The sequence below is a fragment of the Calypte anna genome, chromosome 5A, assembly GCF_003957555.1.
Source record: "Calypte anna isolate BGI_N300 chromosome 5A, bCalAnn1_v1.p, whole genome shotgun sequence".
NCBI classification, from domain to species: Eukaryota; Metazoa; Chordata; class Aves; order Apodiformes; family Trochilidae; genus Calypte; species Calypte anna.
The window spans coordinates 21,736,419-21,758,567 of NC_044251.1; the positions used below are offsets into that span (position 1 = coordinate 21,736,419).

Here is a 22,149-nt window from a genome sequence, read left to right on the forward strand (position 1 = left end):
GCTCTCAAAAGAGGTGAAAGAGCCAAGGTGCTTCTTTACAGTGAAATAAAAAGCAGAGGGCAGGCAGTAGTTTCATTTCTTAAAATATGCAAGTTTCTCTGGAACAAAATTCACAAGACCTCTTCCCACTTTGTTCTAGGCTAGGTTTAGACAGTTAACTTGTATTAATTCCACTTGAAAGCACAAGGTTTTCAGATGTATTTTGCTGATAGAACTAGCAAGTGCTGTGCAAATTATATTCAACTTTCCCATCATAATCTTAGTGTTTGTGGTTATGGCTCATGAAACTGAACTGGTTATAAACCTGTTTTACACTTCCCATGTGAACGTTTCAGAAGATCAGAAATGAAAAATATCCAACCTGCTTGCCTAATTAATTTGAGCACTTTCCATTGTTTTCAGCTTGCTCTCAAACAGCAGCCCCGCAGAAGACACAGTCAAAGAAGTCAGTGAGTGAGCAGGGGAAGGAGGCTTTATTTCACTAAATGTAAAGAAACTAAATAAAAGGCTGCTGAGAAACTATGAGTGTTTGTTTTAAAACAGAATCCAGCTGTTCAAATAAACTATACAGCCACACTAAAGAAACACTGAATGATAAACACTGGAGCATCCAGTACAGCATAAGACAGTAATTATATACAGCAGGAAAGCTTTTAAGAGATGAAGTAAAAGCTTTAGCTACCTACAAAAACTAAAGCCGTAGGAAGGGACTACATTCTTACCCTGAGATGCTGGGCAACAGGGAACCAGCAAAGTCAGAGCACTTGCTTAAGAGTAATTCCCTTCTGAAATGTTTCAAAGTGGTCTCCATTCCTCTGCTTGCCAAGGGCAGCTGTCCTATCTAGAAGAATTAGGGTGTGCATATATATAACCACACAACAAGAGTTGAGAACTGCTTTGTTACAGTGCCATCCCCCTGTACACCACTGGTATTAAAAATGCCTTTTGTATAAAGTCCAAGCTTGGAGTCCATTTCTCTACCTCTCAAGGAGCAGAGGCATTCAGTCCTTCCTCCTCTTTTTGCTCTCATGCTCATGTTCTTTAGGGCGGCTGCTATCTGATGGCCGTTTAGAGCCACCATGTTGCTTAGCTTCTTCCAGAAACTTGTCCAAACCAAATGGATCCTCCTCAAACTGAACTGGTCCATCTCTGCCCCTCCCTCTTGTGTTACGATCCGAGTTAGAAAACTCCTTGTCAGGAACAAACCTGCAGGAAAAGAGGTGATACTCAGTTGACTGGAACTTCATATACTAATTAAGAATATTTCTTAACATTACTTTCTTACCTGTTAGTCTTTATTCGAGCCTCTAGATCATCACCATAGATGTCCTTATCCACATTTTTACTTGGCCGGTAGATGTTCTGGGCCATATCCTTGCCACTTCTCCAAGGTTGGTCATAAACATTGTAAATTTCATCCTCTCCTCCAGCAAAGCCACTGTCCATACCCTGTGACAAAGAAAGAACATCAGTGTAACTCAAATCTGCCAGTGTCAGAGGATTTATTTTAACATCAAGATACACTGATGGTATCAACAATGGTACACAAAGATGATAACTGTGTGATTTACTACTGATTTCAAATGAGTTCAAGCACTTCATTAAGGTGTGTTTCATAGTCTGGGATTAAGTCCGGAGAACATGACACGATCATTACAAGCCTTGGTCAGGGCTATTTCCATTCCAGAAAGCAACATGAAGTATTACAGGCCATTCATATTTCAGAATGACAGAAAATTTCAGTCTGCCCTGCAAGTACAGCTGTCTATAATAGTCAAGTAGAAGCACACAAATACGTATATTATTCAGAATTTCTGTAAAACATGATTTAAGCTGACTGATCCAAACCAAACAGAGCCTTATGCAAATGTGAAGGCAGAAGTGCCTGCTTGTTCACTTTTGATTTCTCAGCTTTCTCTTCTGCCGCATGTCTTTCACTGAAGACACAAAAAAGGATGATTGACAAACTACAGGTCTATTCAAGGACCTTCTGAAGCCTCATCTACTTTTTCATCTCTCAACAGTATAAAGTTCAGGGAAAATAAATGTTGCTGTTAACTATTTATATCTGCAGAAGGAGTTTTACTATGAGCAATAATTGAGATAGAAAGTATTTAATTGCTTCTCTGGAAGCAGATTTCCCCTACTCACTCAGTAACTTTGTTTGAAAGAAGAAAATGAGATCACTAAAGCTTGAAGGCAGAATAGTTTCTTTCTCCCCACCCCAAAGAGAGAAAAACCACAACAAATCCACTTTCATCGAGTTCCGCATTCAGTATATTCCATTGTTGTTGCATCAGCTATGGATAAAGGAGATCAACAGTCTCCTAACCAGTTATGTAGAGACTTCTTTCCAAGTGTATCCACACCAACCATGAGAAGAAGGTCCCTTCAGTATTCTAGCCATATCCAAGAAGGATACACAAACATGACAGAAAGCTACACAGCTCTGAAAAGGTATTTTTACCTTGCTCTGGTTGAACAGCCTCTGGTCGTATTGGATGTCATTGGATGGCCTGGGGTTGGGTACCCCTAGGGCAATAACTTCACTGATATCTCTGTTCTCATTTCTCTGCAGCTTTGACCTGAATTAAAAATTTCAAGTTCTATCAGGTCAGTAAACTGTATTTGTTGACATGTGCAACTGAAACCTATATTAGCTGCTAACAATTTCTCTCAAGAAACAGATTTTGACTGTTGCCCTTCCTTACTAGGTAACATTTGAAATGTCTCCTGGCAAAGGAAAATTATGTTTGGGAAAATTATGTTCAGCTGGGAATGACATTTGAATTTGCTTTCCACTATCTGCAATTTACATCAAGCAGACTTGGTGTAAAATGTCATTTTTTTTTTTTGCAAGAAATAGTGTAGTTATATTCAGGGAAAGCCAAGCAATCTAATTCTTGGATATTACAGATCCTAAGTCTTCAGAAACCATTTGTACTCGGAAATGCCACTGGCTGGGCAAACTAGATACTTCAGCCTATACTCATAAATCAAAGTTTACTCAAACGAACAGCTTCTGGATGAAAAGCCACTAGTGACACTTCGGTCTCACTGAAGTTACAGCATCCAGGTTTCAATCTTTGCTGTCAACATGTTAATTAAGTCTGAATATAATGAACTGCAAAAAACCCACCCAAACCAAACAACCCATCCCCTCTATTCATCTGGAACATTCTAAATTTAGAAGAGCACTGCAGTACACTAATAGAGTAACATCACTTCGTACAATCAGTGAACAGTGCTTCATGCCAGAGAATATTTCAGGGTAAAATTAAGGCACATCAAGCAAAAGTAAGTCCAGTGAAACAGTTTCCCTAGTGGAGATGCCTGTGGCAGTATAAGAATAAGGAGCTTTCTTTTGTGACTCACCTTTTGTCAGGGGCTGCTCTGGAAAGGTTTCTGTCATGCTGTCTCTCTTTGCGCCGGTCATGTCTGATTTCATCCCTTTCTCTCGCTTCTCCATCCTCTGTACAAATGCAAGACTGCTCATTACTTTAAGTAATACTTGCTCATTAAAGAAAAATAAGTTTCAATTAACTATGCCATAGACATTGACAAGGTGATTCAGTTCAATATTCTTTTACAGAAGAGAACTGACCCTTGTCACTATTTAAAATTTTATACTTTTAAACAAACTCCAGCCTGCTCAGGCCATGAGCAATGAACTGTCAATGGCAAGAGAGTTGAAGCAGACATATCCAACAACTATGTTTTCTCAGGTTTGAAGAGTTTAGAATACTTGTCCATCTAGGAATTAACATTTACAGATCACAATATAATTTTATATCTTAAGTATAAAAATACAGTCCAAGCATGCAGGCATCTAAGTGCTCTGATGAACATTCTGTGACTCAGTATCAGTGAACAATTCAGCTTGAAAAGGAATCTCTAGGTCAACCTCCTGCTGAAAGTAGGATCAGTTCTGAATTCAGACTAGGTTGCTCAGGGCTTTCCCCACTCAGAGAAAAATTCAAGAATTGAGATTGCCAGCCTCTCTGGGCAACCTGTTCCATTGCTGCTTATCATCCTGGATAAACTTTCGAGTTTTTCTCCTTACATGTAGTTGGAACCTCCTGCTTCAATGTTTAAACACCATCTCATTCTTCCACCGTGCAGTTTAATGAAGAACTCTGATCTCCTGGTAGATATGGGAAAGCTCCCATTAGGTTCCCTCAAATCCACATGTCCAGGCAGAAAACGTTGCTTTCTCTCAGCAGCTCCTGAACAGGCAGGTACTGTAACCCCCTGACCATTCTGAGGGCCCCACCGAACACACTACAGTTTATCAGTGTGTCTTGTATCTGGGGGCCCATAATGATACACAAAATCCCACATGGACTCTCAACAGAACACAAATAGAAGGAAACTATTACTTCCCTTGACCTACTGGTTACACTGCTGTAGATGCAGCTCAGTATATGCCCTTGGCATTCCTGCTGCCAGAGCACATTGCTGGCTTACTAGGACTCCCAAGTCCTTTTCAGCAGAGGCTCTCCAGCCAGCCAGTCCCCAGACTGTTGGGAAGAGGTTAGCCCTTCCCAGCTGCAGGCTTAGGCATTGTATGACCATGTCCTTCACTTTTTAAAGAGATCTTTGAAAACTTAAAGATGGTTTACTTCTTGTACACAATGTTGCTTTTCATCTGCAACAAGCCTTTAAAAAAAAACCCCACACCATTTAGAACAGTTCATTAAAACCATTACTTTCACTGATCTGTTAATAACTCTGAAATTCTCAATAATGTCCTAAACCTGTATACACTGACATAGTACAGTAAGATTCAAATCCAGATCCCATCCAGCTAATGAATTAACCGAATTCGCTGGCTGATCAAGTAAAGATATGAAGAACAGATGTCATGCTTAGAAATTACAGTTGATATTTAGGTATTGTAGAGTTCTCAGGTTATTTCTTCAAACCCGTACTTCAGAGTGCTAAAAAAAACCCATAGCATCTTAGTAACAAAGAAATATACCTTTTTCAACATGGGTTTTGATCCCTGCTCTTCTCTCCCTGGCTTTCTGAGCCATTTCTCTGAGCTTTTCCTCATGTTTCTCTTTTTCTTTCTGAGCCATCTTTCTCTCCACCTGGGCACGCATCTCTACTGCCTCACGAGCCTGCACACAAAAGACATAGTTAAAAATACAGAAAGCAAGAATCTAGGATGCAAGCAGATCTTCTCTCACAGACTTATTCTGTAAACAGGACAGGAATCAAGCCACAAGGAAGAATTTCAAAGCCAGCCAGCCATAGCAGAGCTGAGAAACAAGACCCATGACCTCCAATAATTTAACTCACACTGACCCACTAATCCAAATATACAGGGGTGAAGACTTCATGTCAGCCAAGAGGCAGGAAAAATAAAAACCTATAGCCTATTCACAGTTGATATTCCCAATGAAATAAACATACAAAGAAGAAAAAACAAAACAGTTAAATAACACATCACCTTTCTGTCAGCTATATAGAGAGCTTCAGCCAGCTTGGCAAAGTTCTCATTAATATGAACAGTCTGCAATCCTCTGCCATCTGCAGCCAGACGCTTATCTAGTGGAATAGTGTAACCCTACAGTGGAAACAGAGAGGCATTTAATCACAGAAACTAACATTATTTGTGATAACAAACATTATTACATTTATTCTGTAAAAAAGACAGGAACACCAACAATACTCCCAGATCATCATTAATGCACCTCCATGAACCTCCTTTGCACATTCATCAAATTCATACCAGAAAACACTGCTTCACTCCAGTTCCACACCCCCACAATCATAATGGCAATTTCCCTGCAGGTTACATCTTAGTACAAATCTCAGTTTTCAATCAGTAAGGTCCATGCTTTGTTCTGTGTTAAGAACTACAGATAAAGAGCTTTCCCAGTCTCTAAGCTGTGTTACCATTTGTGCTTAAATACTGTTTTCCCAAAACTGCTTTCATACCTGGTAAGATGTTAGCTGATTCAAAATGAGAACTTAAAAGAGCAAGGATGCCAACAAAAGTAACAGACACTAAATGCCAATTTTACTTTCAAAAGCTGAAACCTACATTTATTTATAGCTGATATTTAAAGATTCTTCAGTGAGCTCTACAAAATTTTTGCTTTGGTTTTCACATCTGTAACCTAAAATTTGATCTACTAATTAGTGTCAGTCCCAGTTATGCAGCTGTGTTGGGGTAGAAAAAAATAACATCCAAACATGCTGCTTTTCCTTCCTCCATTTGAAAAGGCTGCCTCATGACAACTTGAAGCTGTTTGAGAACGATCAAACGAGTTACTGCAGCATATTATAAATTCTCTCTTCTGTCTGAAAATAAACTTACTGGATGACAAAAATCAAAGGGACAAGGCATAGCTACTAAAATAAAGAATAAAAAACCTTAAGCTAACCAGTGATAAAAATTATTAGCAAAAGAATGCAGCATGGAGAACCTCCCAGGAATTTGAACGCAGTATTAAAAAAAAAAAAAAGCAGTTTTAGTTCTCTATGAATGACCTTTCTTCAGTTTAGATGGCTTTACTTAGTGAGCTCCAGAGACTTCGCTCACTGCACTATTATGGGGATTTTAACTAATGCCTTTTTTTCCTCTCAAATTCCATAATCTCTGCCATGAATATATTCCCTGCTCTATATTTCTGTCAATTTAACAGCTCTTATATGCCAAAGAGAGAAAAATAAGAGTTGTACAATCATGAGTCCTCTATACTGATAGCAGCCAGCTTCCCTAACGCTATAGAGGTTTAAAACCATTATTATTACAGCTTAAATTATTCACAGAAGTCTCCCAACATGGTGCAACATTAAAAATATCAATTTATGACAACTTAATTACCTTTGCATTTTTCCAGTTTGAAATGCAAGGAGGAATTTTCCACTCTTGTTGCTCTTTCACAGTCATCTGATTTAAAGGAAAAAACAAAGACATCTTTAGATTTATAGCAAAATGAAATACTGTTTTCTTTCCCAAAGCCAGCTATGCACTATTGAAATAACTGAGAGTACAAAGTTCAGGACACAGATACGAAAAAGAAATTGAACTCTTCTTAGAAATAAATATGCAGAAATGTAATTTCTTCACTGTATCCTTGCCAACACTGAATTAAGTCACAACAACATTTCAGTCATCCTCTTAAACTCTTGTCACACAGGCTGGAACTGACAGCCAGCTTGCTTAACATTTGCACATTTAATAGCAGTTGAAGTCGTGGGAAACCAACCACCACTACGCTTATCCCTCAGTTGGAGTTAATCCTTAGCTTAAAGCAGCATCAGTGTTCCAAGGCTAAAGCTTCAGAGAACTCATCCATGCCCTGAACAACTTCAGCAACGCAGCCCTGCATACAATATGAGAAATCTACTCAACCTTTGACACAGTACAGAGCTACTTTCAGTATTGCCCAAACAAGAAAAAAACAACCAACCAAAACAGTGTAGCACACAGGTAAGTTTATCAGTTAACATCACATCAAAAGAGAAGTAAGAACACGCACAGAAGTGAACTAGATCCAAGTAGAATTTGTGAATCCACCTAGAACTGAAAACAGAACAGTTATGGCATTTCATACCTTTCTACTAGGAGAGTGCATGACAGGTGCTGGAGGAGAAGGTGGTCCACGTGGAATCTTCTTGTTAATTCTGAACAATTAAAAAACAATTACAATTAGCATGTTGTATGGAAATACACTTCAGACTGTTCTACTTGCCATAAACTATTGAATAGTTACTTGAATCTTGGAGGCTCCATAGGGTCTTTCTGCATTTCCACCATCCGAATAACTCTCTGTTTGGCTCCTGAGTTGAAGGCAACACCTTGCTGAGATGGTGTGTACCTAAATAAAACAAAGTGCTTATTTCTCCACAGACAAATAGATATTCCTTGCCCACTTGCATTTTTACTCAGTTCACTGCTCTAGCTGCATTTTTATTTCATCCACAACAACTTAAGAGCTGTCCATTGTGAAGGCCAGAAGGTAACTGCACAGAGGATACTGGACTGAATGCAGAGAATCTGTTTTATCAGACAGAATGTATCTTTGCATGGACATATTCTTCTGTTTTATCCTAAATTCTGAAGTAGAAGAAACAAACTAATAAAGCACACCAAGCATGACACAATACTATTTATCTGTGTCTGTGAATCCCTGGCATCTACTTCCTAGTTAGTAAGAACTTATTCACGTACTTTTTTCAGAATTCACCTCAGGCCAAGTGTAACTCTCTCAATACAATTTATCTGTGTTTGCAGCAGAAAATAATAATAAATGACTATCTGCCTCCTAGTAATTCCAATTATTTCCAATTGCTCATTTTGTATGAGGGAAGAACCTTGTTACATGCCATGTCTTGGCTCAAATGTCTCAGTAAAGACTATTTTCAGGGCAGCATCTTTAATACTGCTCCCTAACAAATCTGTATTTTGTTGCTAACACAACAGCTCTTCCACAAAGGGCACAACTCATGACATGCCAAGGCGTATTTCAACACACTTCAGACTAGGCTATCATTAGTTACTCAAAATACATAAGCCAGTTTCACATTACTTCCAGAAGACCAGAATTCAAGAGGAATTTACGTTCTCAGAACTCAGTCGAATATCACAATTTTAATAACTTTAGATATAACAACATCTGATGCCAGCACTACATACCGAATGTACTGTGCAGGAGCTAGTTTGTCAGCTGCTCGAACTGGCATGGCTGCTGCAATTTTTTGGGAGACTGATTTTTCCAAGGCTGCTCTTGTCTTCTCTGTTATCTAACAACAAAAAAACCACAGCATGCATCTCATCACATATGTAAGGCATACGATACACCACTGAACTAAATACATCAGTGCACATGATACCTCTCTGATTGCCTCCTCATCTGGTCTTTGCAGTTCAGGATCATCCACATTCATGACCTCTTTTGGCACAAGATCTGTGTACTTGCTGTAAATAACCTGGAAGACATTATATTTTATTAGTGCTGGTGGACAGCAATAAGTGCACATTTATTAAAATAAATGTTTCAGACCTAGATTATACTTTAGATGCTAATTAAAACTTGTATACAGCTCTAAATGCATTCCAATTACATAATCTTCAATGACTCCCATAAAGCAAAGGATATATACTGGACTCGATTCTACAGAAAGAATAATTGAAGAATAGATGCAATTTTATTAAATATAATTATTTAAGTCCCTCTCAGAGCTGGAATTATACACTAGTTTCCTGCCTCCCTTTCCTACTCTTTTCCTTTTTCAGGGTACCCAAGAAAAAAAAATAAATCCACATTTGTACTTCAAGGATTACTTAAGAACTTAGTACAAGTCTTTTTTCAGCATCTAGATTTTTCATCATTATGTTTGCTAGTTTCTTGGAAAAAAAAATGCTGGAGAAATCCCTTTCTGACATCTTCCCTTATACAGGTACTTCAGTCTTCATACAACATGCATTTAGCTGTCAGATTTAGGCCCCAGTTTTAAACAGAGTGAAAAATTCCTTGCATTGCATTAATTCTTTGCGTTTGTCCAACAAAATAACATCAGAATGTCTTAGTTCAAAGTATAAGTCGTTACAGATATTATTTCAAGTTCATTATAAAGTGCAGGTCCAACTATGAAACTGACCATTCACCTTAGAACTAATTTTTCACCCAAGAGCTATTTACACGTTTCTCAGCCTTCATTCCTAAAATTTTTACCTTCTGAATTAGTATCAGTAATATCCTAGCTTTGCAGATGATGAATGAAGGGCATCTGAAGAGCAGTTTTCCTCTAAGGTAATTAATCCTACATCCAAGTGTCTTATGTAGCATGAAGAATGATGTATGCTCGAATTGCTCCAAGTATCCCGCAAGACAAAAAAGAAAAAGTCTAACAGGTGCTCGAAAAACTACAGTACACTGAGGTAAAAAAGGAGCTCCACAAAGCACTTAAACCACTGCATAAAAACTGCAAGCTGCATTAATATGAAAGAAATCCGCAGTAAATATTAAACTAGCCTGAAAATTAAAAAAAAAGTCTCCATCAAAAACTTGATACATTTGCATGTTCTAAGCAGAGTCCTCTTTTGAGGTGATATAGTATGTATCATATGGTATAGAATGTATCATATATGGTATGATATAGGCAGATAAAGATGTTGCACTGTGTATTTTCCAGATATTAACCTTATTTTAACAGCAACGTTGTGGTATTTTTTTAATCTACGTTAAAGAAGAGACTCAGATTGTTTGATACTATATTATAACCCTCCACTACCACTTTTCATCTACAAAATTTTAAAAGAAGTGTCAGCTTGTGTGTCAGGTATTTCATTTTGATTGCTATTGAAAAGCAAAATCTTCTAGTCAGAAACAAAATGCTCCATTTCTGGTACAACTGAATGATTCCCTCTATGGCTGGGGCAGACTTAATAGGCAGCAATTAGGAATCTGCATGCTGCTGCTATCAGAGAGAGAACAATCTTTCCTAACTAGCAGTGTAAAATACTCTTAGCTCATGGTAGGATACAAACAATCACATACAGAGGTCTGCACAACACTGTACAGGTGCAAGGTGTCTCAACAGAAATTTCTTTCATAGAATGGTTTGCTTGGGTTTGAAGGGACCTAAATGATCATCTAGTTACAACCCGCTGCCACAGGGACACCTTCCACTAGACCAGGTTGCCTGAAGTCCCATCTGACCTCGCCTTGAACACTTCCAGCAGTGGGGCAGCCACAATCTCCATGGGCAACCTCTGCCAGTGACTCACCACCCTCAGTCAAGAATTTGATCAGTCATTTTTGCCCAAGGCTTAATATAATTTCCAGTTTTTTTAAATATACTTTAACTGAACAGTTCTATTATATAAATATATGGGGTACATTATATGTATTATATAGGTTCAGGTAAATCTGAACCTTTAGGCGAGTAAAGATGTATTTAACAGGTTCTGAAATTATACTTTATTACCATTACCATCATTGTTATTTCCCCTGCACCTTCCCCAAAACAAGTACAATTCTTATTTCTTTTCTACCTAATCTGTTTCAATTTTGTAATGCTTTGGGATAAGTCAAATTTCTATTTAGTGTCAAGTATTAAATATTTAATTAAAAAATTCTTTACATGTGAATAATATTTTAGCACCTTCCCTGTGACAAGTAATTGAAACCACTACAAAGTCTGAAGGTAAGCCCAATGAATGTCTCCAGCATGGAGCCTGATTTGAACTGATTTTTTTCAAATGCACTGCAGTAACTCAGGATGCATAGGACAAGGATATACAATATGTGACGCTTTTTTTAGTACTCAAGTATTATTTAAATATAAAATCCAAGTGGCATTATCTTTCTGCAACTGTAGATCAATTTAAAACAATATTTGTTCAATAAGAAAAAAAAATTTCCCCTGATATTCTTAGAATGCTCACCCTGGTTTTTGTTTGAGACAAAGTTCACTTTTTTGTTTTTCTGTTTAGATACGTGTCCCCCCTTCCTCATTTGCACTAAGGCATATTACACACCCATAAGCTCTTCAAGGCATTCTAAATTACAACAGAAGTCAAATTATTTTGAAAATAACTGTTCATATCTATTCACTAAAACACCCTTTGTAGTTAACCCTCTTTTGAGATTGTCTTTGGGTTACCCTATTCTTTACAGGAGATGCTTGCTGTAACAGCTGACACTGTCATAGCTGAGTTACACCTCAGCAGTTTTCCAGCCCCTGACACCTGCTTAAGAGAATTAAAGTTTTAAGATGGTCCAATTTGTTACATTTGAAAAGTCAGATGTAAATACTCCTCAGAGTGGACCTAGGAGACCAAAGTACCTGATCTCCTGAGCAACAGTTAGGTCTTCAAGATAAAGTGCAATCTGTTTTTAAAAAGGCTACTACGTACAGGAAATGGAAGTTAGTTCCCACTAAGTTTGATGAGGGTCTAGTCATCAAATTTGGAGTATAACCACTGGCAATACTTTCTGCTGCAATTAAAGGAAAAAAAAAAGTGCCCAACAATACTGAAAACAGCCTTAAGTGCCAAATGCCAAAAGTTAAATTAGTAAGACACAAGGTGCAGTATTCTGAAAGGTGAGCTATGGGGTTTTTTGTTTTGTTTTTTTTCCCTCCTCTTCCTACACACTGAAATAAGGCTGCCTGTGGTCAAGCCTGTTTTCAATTTTTTTACTTCACTGGAAAAATCTCTAATGAAAGCTGCAAAACCACCAAGTAAGTCTGTGTAGAGAATCTCAACATTTTTGCCTTAGCTTTTAATTATATAGCAGAGAATATCATCCAGTGATCCCAATTAAAACACTCCTGTCTGTCTGATACTATTAAAACTTTAAGAAAACAGGATACAATTATTTGGATAATGCCAGATCAATGAGTTTAAGTATATGCAATACATACATACAACTTTTCCAGGCATATGTCCCAGTTTCCCTGTTTGAAGAAACATTACCTTGTCCTTTGATTGTCCTTGTCGAGCAATGGCATCGTATTTTATTTTTCCTTCTGCATCCACCTGAACAGCCAAAGCATTGGACATTTTCTTCTTTCGGCCCATATCCATTGGATACTGGGCCACGTGAATTTCTGGGAAAGCACCCCCATCTCCAAAATCCTATGCAAAACAAAAGTAGTGAATGACTGAAAGACAAAAACATGGCATGACATTTGCACAGCTTCACACATGAAATATCATATCAAAATCTTAACTGCACGCCGTGTCCCAAGAGCACTGGTGTGTGTCTCATCGGGGCAGGTCTCAGATATTATTGTCAAAAACCATTTCCAAATGTCCAGGGTCTTGTGCCTTGCAGCAAGAAACTATTCAAGCAGTCTTCTAACCAGAGCTATACATCTGTATTTCCCCTTCTATCTTTTAACATTTCCAGATGAAATTGTGTTCTACTGGCAAAGACTACAGCTTAGTACACACAACGCTGTCCAAAACCCTTTTGCTAGTAACACACTTAATGACAATTTTTCAAGTTTCCTTCCAACTTGTAACAATTTTCTCCCCTAGCAGCAGTTCTCCTCTATTATGTTATTCTATTCTTAGAATATACATGGATATTGTCTTCTCACATACACACGTGCTCATTTACTCCATCTATAAAGTAGAATGTGCATTTAACAAATAATGACAGAGGAACAATACAGATGTCTTTCCCAGAGGATCCTTGCATTCCCAGGTTGTGAACTGAAAGGACCATAGACTGATTTCCACATTACAACACAACAATCTCTGAAGGGAAGAATCCGTAAAGCATCAGATATTTTAAGCAATCTAGTGAATTAGAACAACTTCCCCCAACCCAAGAATACAGCAAGCAGATGGAAATGGATGGAAATGCTGCACACAGGCTTTGCACAATTCTGAACTACACCGAGATGCTCAGTTTATTTCTACTACTGAAAATAGCCTTTTTTTCCCCCTTATTAGCAGACAAACTAAAGCAATGTAAATTTAAATATCTACCTCTAGCACGCGTGGTACCCATCCTTTCCGATAACCATATGGGGGAGGTTCCCTTCGTGATGAGACCAGAGCAGTCTGCCTAGATCGTTGAGCTCTTGCTCTTTCTTCTAGCTCCAGCTGGTCTTGAGACAACTGTGTTGGAGCTGGTAAAAAACTGCATGTACACAGAATGATTCCAAAAAGAGATAGACATAAAAAGTTACTTTGGATAATTTAATTCACTGAAACCTTACTATCCTTGAGTCTGCTATTATATTGTTACTATCTGTACAATCACTCTATACAGATTATGAAACAATTTATTAAAGTTGAGTATTGCACTTACAAACCTGAGGACAGTAGTTTCTGGGATTTTAAGGCCAAAAGAAATGTGTCCTCTCCCATGATTCTGAATGGTTCCTACAAAAACTGATGCTAAATTCCCCCCCATTCACGACATATTTAAAGGGTAGAACAATGCCCCTTCTCCAACAGGCATATCACATACCACTGTGTATTCTTTGCACCACTAAAGAGCAGGAAAAAAAAAAAATGCCCCTAGTCCAAGCGACTCCCCCCTTCTTTCTCTCAAGGGAAACACCCACAAAAAGAGATCAGTCAAGAACCTCCTCCCTTAAGCCAGGCACCTCCAGGATAAAAACAAGATGTCGAACCCCTGTGTCTTGACTTCCTATTTTTCAGCTCCTCTAGACTACGGAGCGCTTTTACGCGGTTATTCAGGGAGCGCCCACCTCCGGGACAGTCGGTATCCCAGATCAGGCACTAAAGCTGAGCTCCTGAGCCGTGCGGGAGACACAGCATCTTGGAACAAGGGCCTCTCGGCCTCACCCACAACACAGAAACCTCAACAAACCCCCCATGGATACGACCACCCACAGCCGAGGCGGAGGACCTTCTTCCTCCTGCAGAAAACAGGCGGAGGCAAAGCCCCAAACCAGCGGCAGTGCCAGACACCCCTCCCGGGCCCAGCCTCAGTTTCGCCGCTCTCCTCCCGGCCGCAGCCAGGCCTCCTCACCGGCCGGCGGGCCCAGAGACCAGGAGAGGCCGCGGCTCTGCCGCGCACTCCCCGGACGCGGCCTCTCTCGCCGGCCGAAGCCTCGTACGGCGGGTGGGAAGGCGGAGGCAGACCGGGGAGAGCAAGCCACCAGACCCGGGCCGAGGACGGCCCGCCACAGCTACCTGGTGAGCGCCATCTTGCCGCCTCCGTCGTCTTCTCGGGTGCCAGGCCGCGGGGAGGGGGCGGTGACACCGGCTGCGCATGCGCCCCGCCCCGCACTATCGTTGTCGGTGTGACGTCACAGCTGCGTCACGGCATGCATGTGGAAGGGCTGCAGTCCTTGGAGGTATCGTCACGCCGTGGGAAGGAGAAGGGGAGGGGGAAGGAAAAGGAAAAGGCTACACCCTGGGGCGAAGCTGCACCCACGGTGTTGGCATCCGCTGGGGCGGGCTCGGGGCGCACAGGGCTCTGGAGAAGCGCTCCGTCCCTGCGGCAAGGCCGCTGCGAGGCGCGGGTTAAGGCAGGCACAGCCACCCGGGCCTGGCAGGCGGGGTGGTGCCCGACACCCTGGGCTCCGTCTGCCGCCTGACGTCTGCAGGGTCTTGAACATCCCCGCTCCGCAAGCGATATGCACGGTGTTTCTTGTGCTGCGTGGTTATCCCGCTGGAATCTCTCCCAGAATAATTTTCAACATTGTCAAAATGTAACGTTTAAACTTGGGTGCGACACAGTGTTTGTTGGCTGAGTATAGGCTGCATGTGCTTACTTTTTTGAAAGTGGGAACATTCTTTAAACCAGAATTTACTTAATTTCTAATTTAATACCTATTTTTTCCCATGTAGATCTTGTGTTTAGGTTTGTTTGTGGATTTCGTTTTCCCCACTTGTCTTCCTGAAGTGAGGGAACAATTCAGTTTTTATGTTAGTCTAGCCACCAGACCAAATGAGATTTTTCACATAGTTGTCCTTGAACCTAAACAGGTTCAAATGTGGAACTGTGTATTGTCCTGGTCTTGAGGTTTTTTGAACAATACAGGAAGATTGGAGAGGGTTAGAAGACTACAAAGATAATATAAAGCTAATGTTAATTGGAAGTATAGAGAAAATAAGTAAACTTGTTTTGTAGTGAACTATCAAGACTTAAGTGTTATATTGCCAGAATGAGGCAAGCTCCATTTATAAGAACTTACTGTCAATTACATTACAAGGACAAATTATCCCAATGCATAAATAAAATATTTAGCATGTTTTGCTCATAAAAAGAGGGAGAAGAGATTTGGTCAATATATGTGTGTACCTGTACAAGTTAAACATGAAAGATTTGAAAGTACTTGTTAATCTTATGGAGGAAGGCAAAGCAAGAACCAGTGACTGAAAGTGGAAATTAAGGAAATTCAAATGACAAATTAAGCAGAAATATTTAACAATGAGAGTGATTAACTTTTGGAAAACTGTGGGGAGCGCTTACTTTTCCATCACTTCTTATCTTCTAATCAAAGCTAAAATCTCTTGGGGAGAGATGCCTTCATTATTACAGAATTGTCATGGTTGGAAAAGACCTCTAAGATCACTGAGTCCAACTGTCAGCCCATAAAGTAAATGTCATGTCCACTAAAGCATGTCCTGAAGTAATCCTGAAGTCTCTCCTCAACCTCCTCCCAACTAAACAATCCCAGTTCCCTCAGCTGCTCCTCACAGGACATGTTCTCTAGACCCTTACCAGCTGGGTTGCTCTCCTCTGGACAGTGGCCCCAAACTGAACACAGTACTTGAGGAGCAGCCTCACCAGTGCCAAGTACAGGGGCACCATCACTTTTCTGCTGCTGGCCATGCTATTCCTGATACAGGTCAGGATGCTGTTGGCCTTCTTGGTCACTTGGTCACACTGATGGCTCATATTCATCTGGGTGTTGACCAACACCTCCAGGTCCTTTTCTGCCTGACTGCTTTCCAGCCACTCATCCTAAGCCTGTAGAGTTGCATGAGGTTGTTGTGACCAAAATACAGGAGCCAGCACTTGGCCTTGCTCAACCTTACTCTGTAGGCCTTGGCCCACTGATCCAGCCTCTTTACAAGCCTGAGTAACCAGGGCCTATACAGGAATAGCCAGGTAACACTGATGTCCCACAATATATACATCAGACAGGAAAAGTCAGTATTATCTTCTGGCTCTGTGAAACGATCATTTCTGTGCACCTTCATGTATCTCCTGATCTGGATGACTTCTGAACCAGACCTGATTTAATCAGATGCCAGCTGTGGCAGAGCTTTGATAAGAGGAATATTAGGTAAGGAACTGTTCTGAGATCCTAAGCACATTTTCTCCAAACACAAACCTGTCTCTAATAAAGAGGGATGAGTTTTTGCTTAGTTTTACTATGATCTTTTTTGAGTAGCATTTCTGGACAGTAATGCTACCGGGTCTCCACATACATCACTTTTCACAAGTACGCCGAAGTGATCTTCTGGTGAGTTAGGAGTTCAGGCTCTGCAGTGGGATTAATCCTTGGCATGGCTGCCAGCAGGCAGATTCTTAGTTGGCTGCAAAATACACAACTGATTTTGAGAACACAATTCTGATGAACTGCTAGGAGTCTTTTGGGGTAGATTTAGGCTCTTAAATCCTCTGCGCCTTTTTTATCCTTTTTTATCCACTTCAGCACTTTTCACATTTGCAAATGCAGAATTAAATGGTTCATGAAATACCTTGTAACAGATGAAAATGACAATACAAAGTAATGGAATAAGCTATTGTTAATACTAGATATCCATATGCCTAACAGTCACTGCACATTGTGGGATAAAAATGTTCAAAATAAATTACATTTCTTAACTCAAGGGATAAATTATGCCACAGATTAGATGCTAAACAGTGAAAAAGAAGAGATTTACCTAGATGGAAAGGTTCAGCCACATCAGCAACCCTCGCATTTCACATTCCCTTAGAGGCTACTGGCAGCATTCAAAAGGAATAATAATAGCTGGGAGGAAAAGATGAGAAAGTTTATTAGTGTTTTTGCAAAAATCTTTCAATTCTTCAAGCCATGTCTCCATTACCTGGAATGACTGAAAAGGAGGCAGGTTTAGTTTCTTTTAGTTGTTATACGTTACAGAAAACTAAACTTTCTCAGATGGGCAAAAATCATCTCATGCTCCTGTATCTCACCTTCCAGACTTCAGGGCGTTTTGCAGACTTTGTTCTGGAAGCATTCCCATCCCAGCTGATAAACATCTTTTAACAAAGTGTTGCTGGCACTTCCCAGTGACCTGCAGAAGAAACTGAATATCCTTCATCCACTGACAGCTTTAGCACACAAAGTGAACAGGAATGTTTTTGCAAACATAAATTATAAGAGATGGGTATGGAGGTTGCATGCAGTTGTCTAAACTGATATTAGGCAGCAAGATGGAGCAAAGGTCTTGAAGGAACAAAATACTAGTAGAAGTGGATTTTGCAGCTCACCTAAAGCACAGCTCTCCAAGCAGCACATCAGTTTCTGCTGCCTCATTCAGACACTGGTCACTACTAACTCAAAGGCAATGACTGACCTGGGGTAAGGGGCATGTTTCTTTCAAGAGGTGTCTTATCCAAATATTGTCTCTGCATGATATGATCAGTAAGAAGATCCTGTTCTTCAATTGGATAGCCCTCAGAGTCAGCTCTGAGCTATCCATTGTTGGCAGAAAGACAAAATCTGCCAGTCTCCATTTGAAGTTAGAACACAATCATAGGAGGGTTTGGCATAGCAGAGGCCCTGTAGAGTTTGTTAAGCTGTCTTCTGGAGCTATCTTCATGTAGGTTGTTTTGCTTCCTGTCTCCCATGTGGATTTGCGTATCTGTCAATTCTTATGCAGACGTATTTGTAATATTGTTTTCTGAACTAACCAGAAAAGGATCACAAAATAGTCCATAAATACAAATCTCTATCAGCAGAGAACATATTAGCCAGATCTTCAGCTTGCATAAATTGGCATTGCTACGCTGACTTACTTTTAGGGCTGACCTTGTTTATTGCTGTTGAAGATGGATCTGCCTCAGTATTTCTTTTGCTGACCATCCACAGACTGGCAGGACCAATTGGAAGGGTGAAGAAGGATCTCCTGGATCATGCTGTTCTTCCCGCTGCAGTGCTAGCAATTTCTCCCCATACCTTTTCCCATGTCCTTGTTAAACTACTTCTTTGGGTCAACAAAATCTGGGGCTGTTTTGATCTCTTTTCCCATGCTTCCTCCTGTACATGAGGAATGTCTGGTATCAATAAGACTTTCCGTATCTCTCCATGGCTTCCATCAAAGGAAATTTAAAGAAGAGGATGATTCTATGTCAGAAGGGATGGTCTGTTCAGGCAGCGGTGTGAGTCTTCCCACTCTGATGCTTGGGACAGAGAGGCCATTGGGTGTGTTTCTGCATTTCATGTCAGTCCCACCTGGGATGCAAATGTCTTCAACAAGAATAAAAAGGAAATGCTTGCCTCTTTTAGTCATTCACAGCAATTTGGGGTAATCTGAGATTTAATTTATTCACCCGTTGAAAGGGAAAGGGAAATCAAGCCAGCATCTTTCTTTCAAGCCAAGCTCTTTCTTGCATACCCCATGCAGGCTCACACAAAAGAGCTTTGATCACTCTAACTAGGTGCTTGTTCTAATTATAGAAAGATTTAGCATTGGTTACATAATTGCCCACTGCACATCAGCACAGGGCATTGTTATATTACAAAAGCCTCTCTTTTTTTCCCCTCTCCACAGCAGACCCAGTATCTGCCTGTTTAACTACAGGCTGCAGGGAGCAGAATTAATCTGGAGCAACTTCCCATAGCTTTTCCAGGAGAGGCCAGCAAAAATCAGATATTGTCCTGCCACCTTTGCTGGGAGCTTTGCCAGCATGTGAGGCAGTGGTTAAAGCAGGAGATTGATAGCCTGGGCAGCAGTCTTAAGCATCCTGTGTAGAAGCAGTGAGCTATGATCAGGAATTGGTGATTGTGCTGAGGTTACAGTGCCTATTTTTGATTTTTATATGCAGTAGCATAGTAACTTTCAGTTTATACACTGCTATTACACCCAGTATCAGCCTGAACCATGCAGTTCTTGATTTTGTAAACACAAAAATCTATAGCAAGACTTCCACGGGCTGTGGTAGATACAGGCATAGATATTTTTCCATAGTTCAAAGTTTATTTTATTCTGTGCTGCAGCCTGCACTCCTTTCTCTCTCAGTAGTACATCGTGCACAGCTCCCTAACTTTTTATTTTCCTACTCTTTTGACATCACCCTTTAAACTGTGACACTTCCTTACAACGAATATTTTTTTCTATACTATTTGTAATGGTCTAAGACCAAACTGAGAAGCTTGATTGCAGCCCTCAGTTCAAAAGCTCCTATCTGTCCAAGAAGGGAAAAAACTTAGGGAACCATAGCCAGTTTTGCCATCTTACGGCTTATGCAGCAACTGACCATGTGGGCCCTGCATTGCAGTCTGCTGGCAGGGTAATCACCCTTAACTCTGCCCTTCATCATTTGTAGCTGCTTTGTTTCTTAGAGACAATATTAGTAGGAAGCCCATATTATGCAGGCATTTATGTTAATGTCTGCTGCAGGGGACAAGTAGGGAAAACAAAAGTGAAATGAAGTTGGATGGAAACAAAGAGGTACTCAGCAAATATTCCCAATATTATTTTGGTGTTGTAGGAAATTTTTTTTACATACAGTTTTTCCAGAGCTGGGGAGAATGCAGAGAGGTGACCTTGAGAGCCCTTTCCATGAGGGCTTGGATGAAATGAATGGTCATAATGTCAGAGAGACTGATCATCAGGACCTGATAATCAGAACCTTCGGGTCCTGGTTTGGGTTTGTCCTGGCTTATTACTTACAGAAGTTGGGACCTTTTGCTTCAAGCATTTCTAGATTCGTTTTTGCCCTACCTACCTTTTAGGGTGCAACTGTATCCCTGCAATTGTGAATGGAAACACAGTGTGTTGATGCTTTTCTGGATTTGTTGCAGTGTTTTCAGAATCTTGGGGGGAAATAGTAACTCTCAAACAATTACTAAGCTCCTTGTCGGCTTGTTCTGGTAGTGGTCTCTGGCACCCTTTTAAAGTATCAAAGATTAAGTGTGGAAGCTGTGTCCTAACTGTGTCCCAAATACTTCCAGTTTCCACTAGTTCCAGGTGTTAATGAATTGCAGCTTCTCTTTATCAGAAGTTTATTAACTGGGAAACAATTTTGAGTTTCCTTATTTTCACAGTGAGAGCATAGTTCAACCAGGAATGCTGAGTTTCAAGTGGGTGGCTATCAAGCTGGGTATTTGCTCCAAGGAATTTGAATCTCTCACAATAGTTACGATTCAGCAACATTTTTTCATTCTCTGGTTTGTTCTTTCTCTCTTTTATTCTAATATTTATTCCAAGAACATTTTGGTGAAGAGATTGGGTTTGCATCGAACCTTTAATCCAATAAAATTTATTATAATTTTGATTTCCTATAGCAAGGAGATAAAGGTTAGCTGCCCCCCCCTTTTTTTCTTTTTCCCATTCTGCAGTTATTTTCCTTATGCCAACAGCTGTTGTATTAGTGATGAACACAGTTGTTGTACTGGATCAGTCTCTTGGACAAAGAACAGAAGTTTCTGTGATATTTATTACACACATTGCTTTGGCCTTTGGAATAGCACCCTTAAATATAAGCTAATACTAGGCAGCCATGTATAAGCTAAATATAACTGTATGGTTTATGCTATCAATTTATGCTGCTTGACAATCTGACCACAGAATGAACAACACTGTCACGTTCAACAGGAGCAGGACAAGTGCTCTATTGCTTGGATACCTGAGTTTGGTATTTCTCTCATGATTTCTGAAACATATATACATACCTAATGCAGAGCTTTCAGCGAGAAAACATTGAAACCCCAATTGAATCATAGAATGGTTTGGGTTGGAAGTGATCTTCAATCAGGATCATCCAGTTCCAACCCCCCTGCCATGGGTAGGGCCACCTCTCACTAAACCAGGTTGCTCAAAGTTCCATCCAACCTGGCCTGGAACACTTCCAAGTAGGGGGAATTCACAACTTTCCTGGGCAACTTGTTCCAGTGTCTTACCACCCTCACATTTAAAGACTTCTTTTGTTATGTCCAACCTAAACCTACCCTCTTCCAGCTTAAACTCATTCCCTCTTGTTCTATCACTACATGCCCCTGTAAAAAGTCCCTCCCCAGCTTTCCTGTAGGCCCGCTTCGGGTCACTGGAATTCAGCTACCTACAAGGTCTCCTCGGAGTCTTTTCTTCTCCAGGCTGACCAGAAGCTGAAACGTGATGAAGTCTGAGATTTTTTCAGAGTGCAGAAGACGGCTCTTCTGTGCGCCAGGTCGGAGCCCTACTGATAACGCAGAGATTATATTACCCTCTGGTAACCCCGCTGAACGGCAGGGTGCTGCCCGTGCACCTCCTCTGCTGCGAATCGGAGGTGTGGGCAGTGCGGAGCCCGGCAGCAGGGACAGAGGCTTCAGGGCAGCCTGGGGGCCGCCGGTGTGGAGCGTTCTTTTGATCTCCCCCCCTCCACTCCCCGGTGGGCTCGCCCAGAGGCCTCCCCTTGCAGTCCCACCACGCTCCCGCCCTTCGTGGCAGCCCCGGCCGGAGACTACATTTCCCAGCATGCATGGCGGGGCAGGGTCGTACCATATGCCAGGCGGAGG

The 22,149-nt window shown here is 40.7% G+C and overlaps 2 protein-coding genes across 2 annotated transcripts in view; one reads left to right on the forward strand and one right to left on the reverse strand.

The window, feature by feature from the left end:
• SLIRP (SRA stem-loop interacting RNA binding protein) overlaps positions 1 to 522 on the forward strand; it is a 4,616-nt gene extending 4,094 nt beyond the window's left edge. Inside the window, exon 4 of the mRNA XM_030451675.1 lies at positions 403 to 522. Coding sequence (XP_030307535.1) covers positions 403 to 453 — 51 coding nt within the window. The 3' untranslated portion in view covers positions 454 to 522. The remainder of the gene's footprint in view (positions 1 to 402) is intronic.
• On the reverse strand, positions 451 to 14,812 carry SNW1 (SNW domain containing 1). The gene is made up of 14 exons (XM_008505187.2): positions 14,642 to 14,812; positions 13,463 to 13,616; positions 12,440 to 12,601; positions 8,851 to 8,946; positions 8,654 to 8,760; positions 7,731 to 7,835; positions 7,572 to 7,641; positions 6,839 to 6,904; positions 5,456 to 5,572; positions 4,982 to 5,123; positions 3,376 to 3,472; positions 2,468 to 2,585; positions 1,286 to 1,449; positions 451 to 1,206 (listed from the first exon to the last, which is right to left on the reverse strand). The coding sequence occupies exons 1-14, from the start codon at positions 14,653 to 14,655 to the stop codon at positions 1,002 to 1,004; spliced, it is 1,617 nt and encodes a 538-aa protein (XP_008503409.1). The 5' UTR covers positions 14,656 to 14,812; the 3' UTR covers positions 451 to 1,001.
• Positions 14,813 to 22,149: the final 7,337 nt, after the last annotated feature.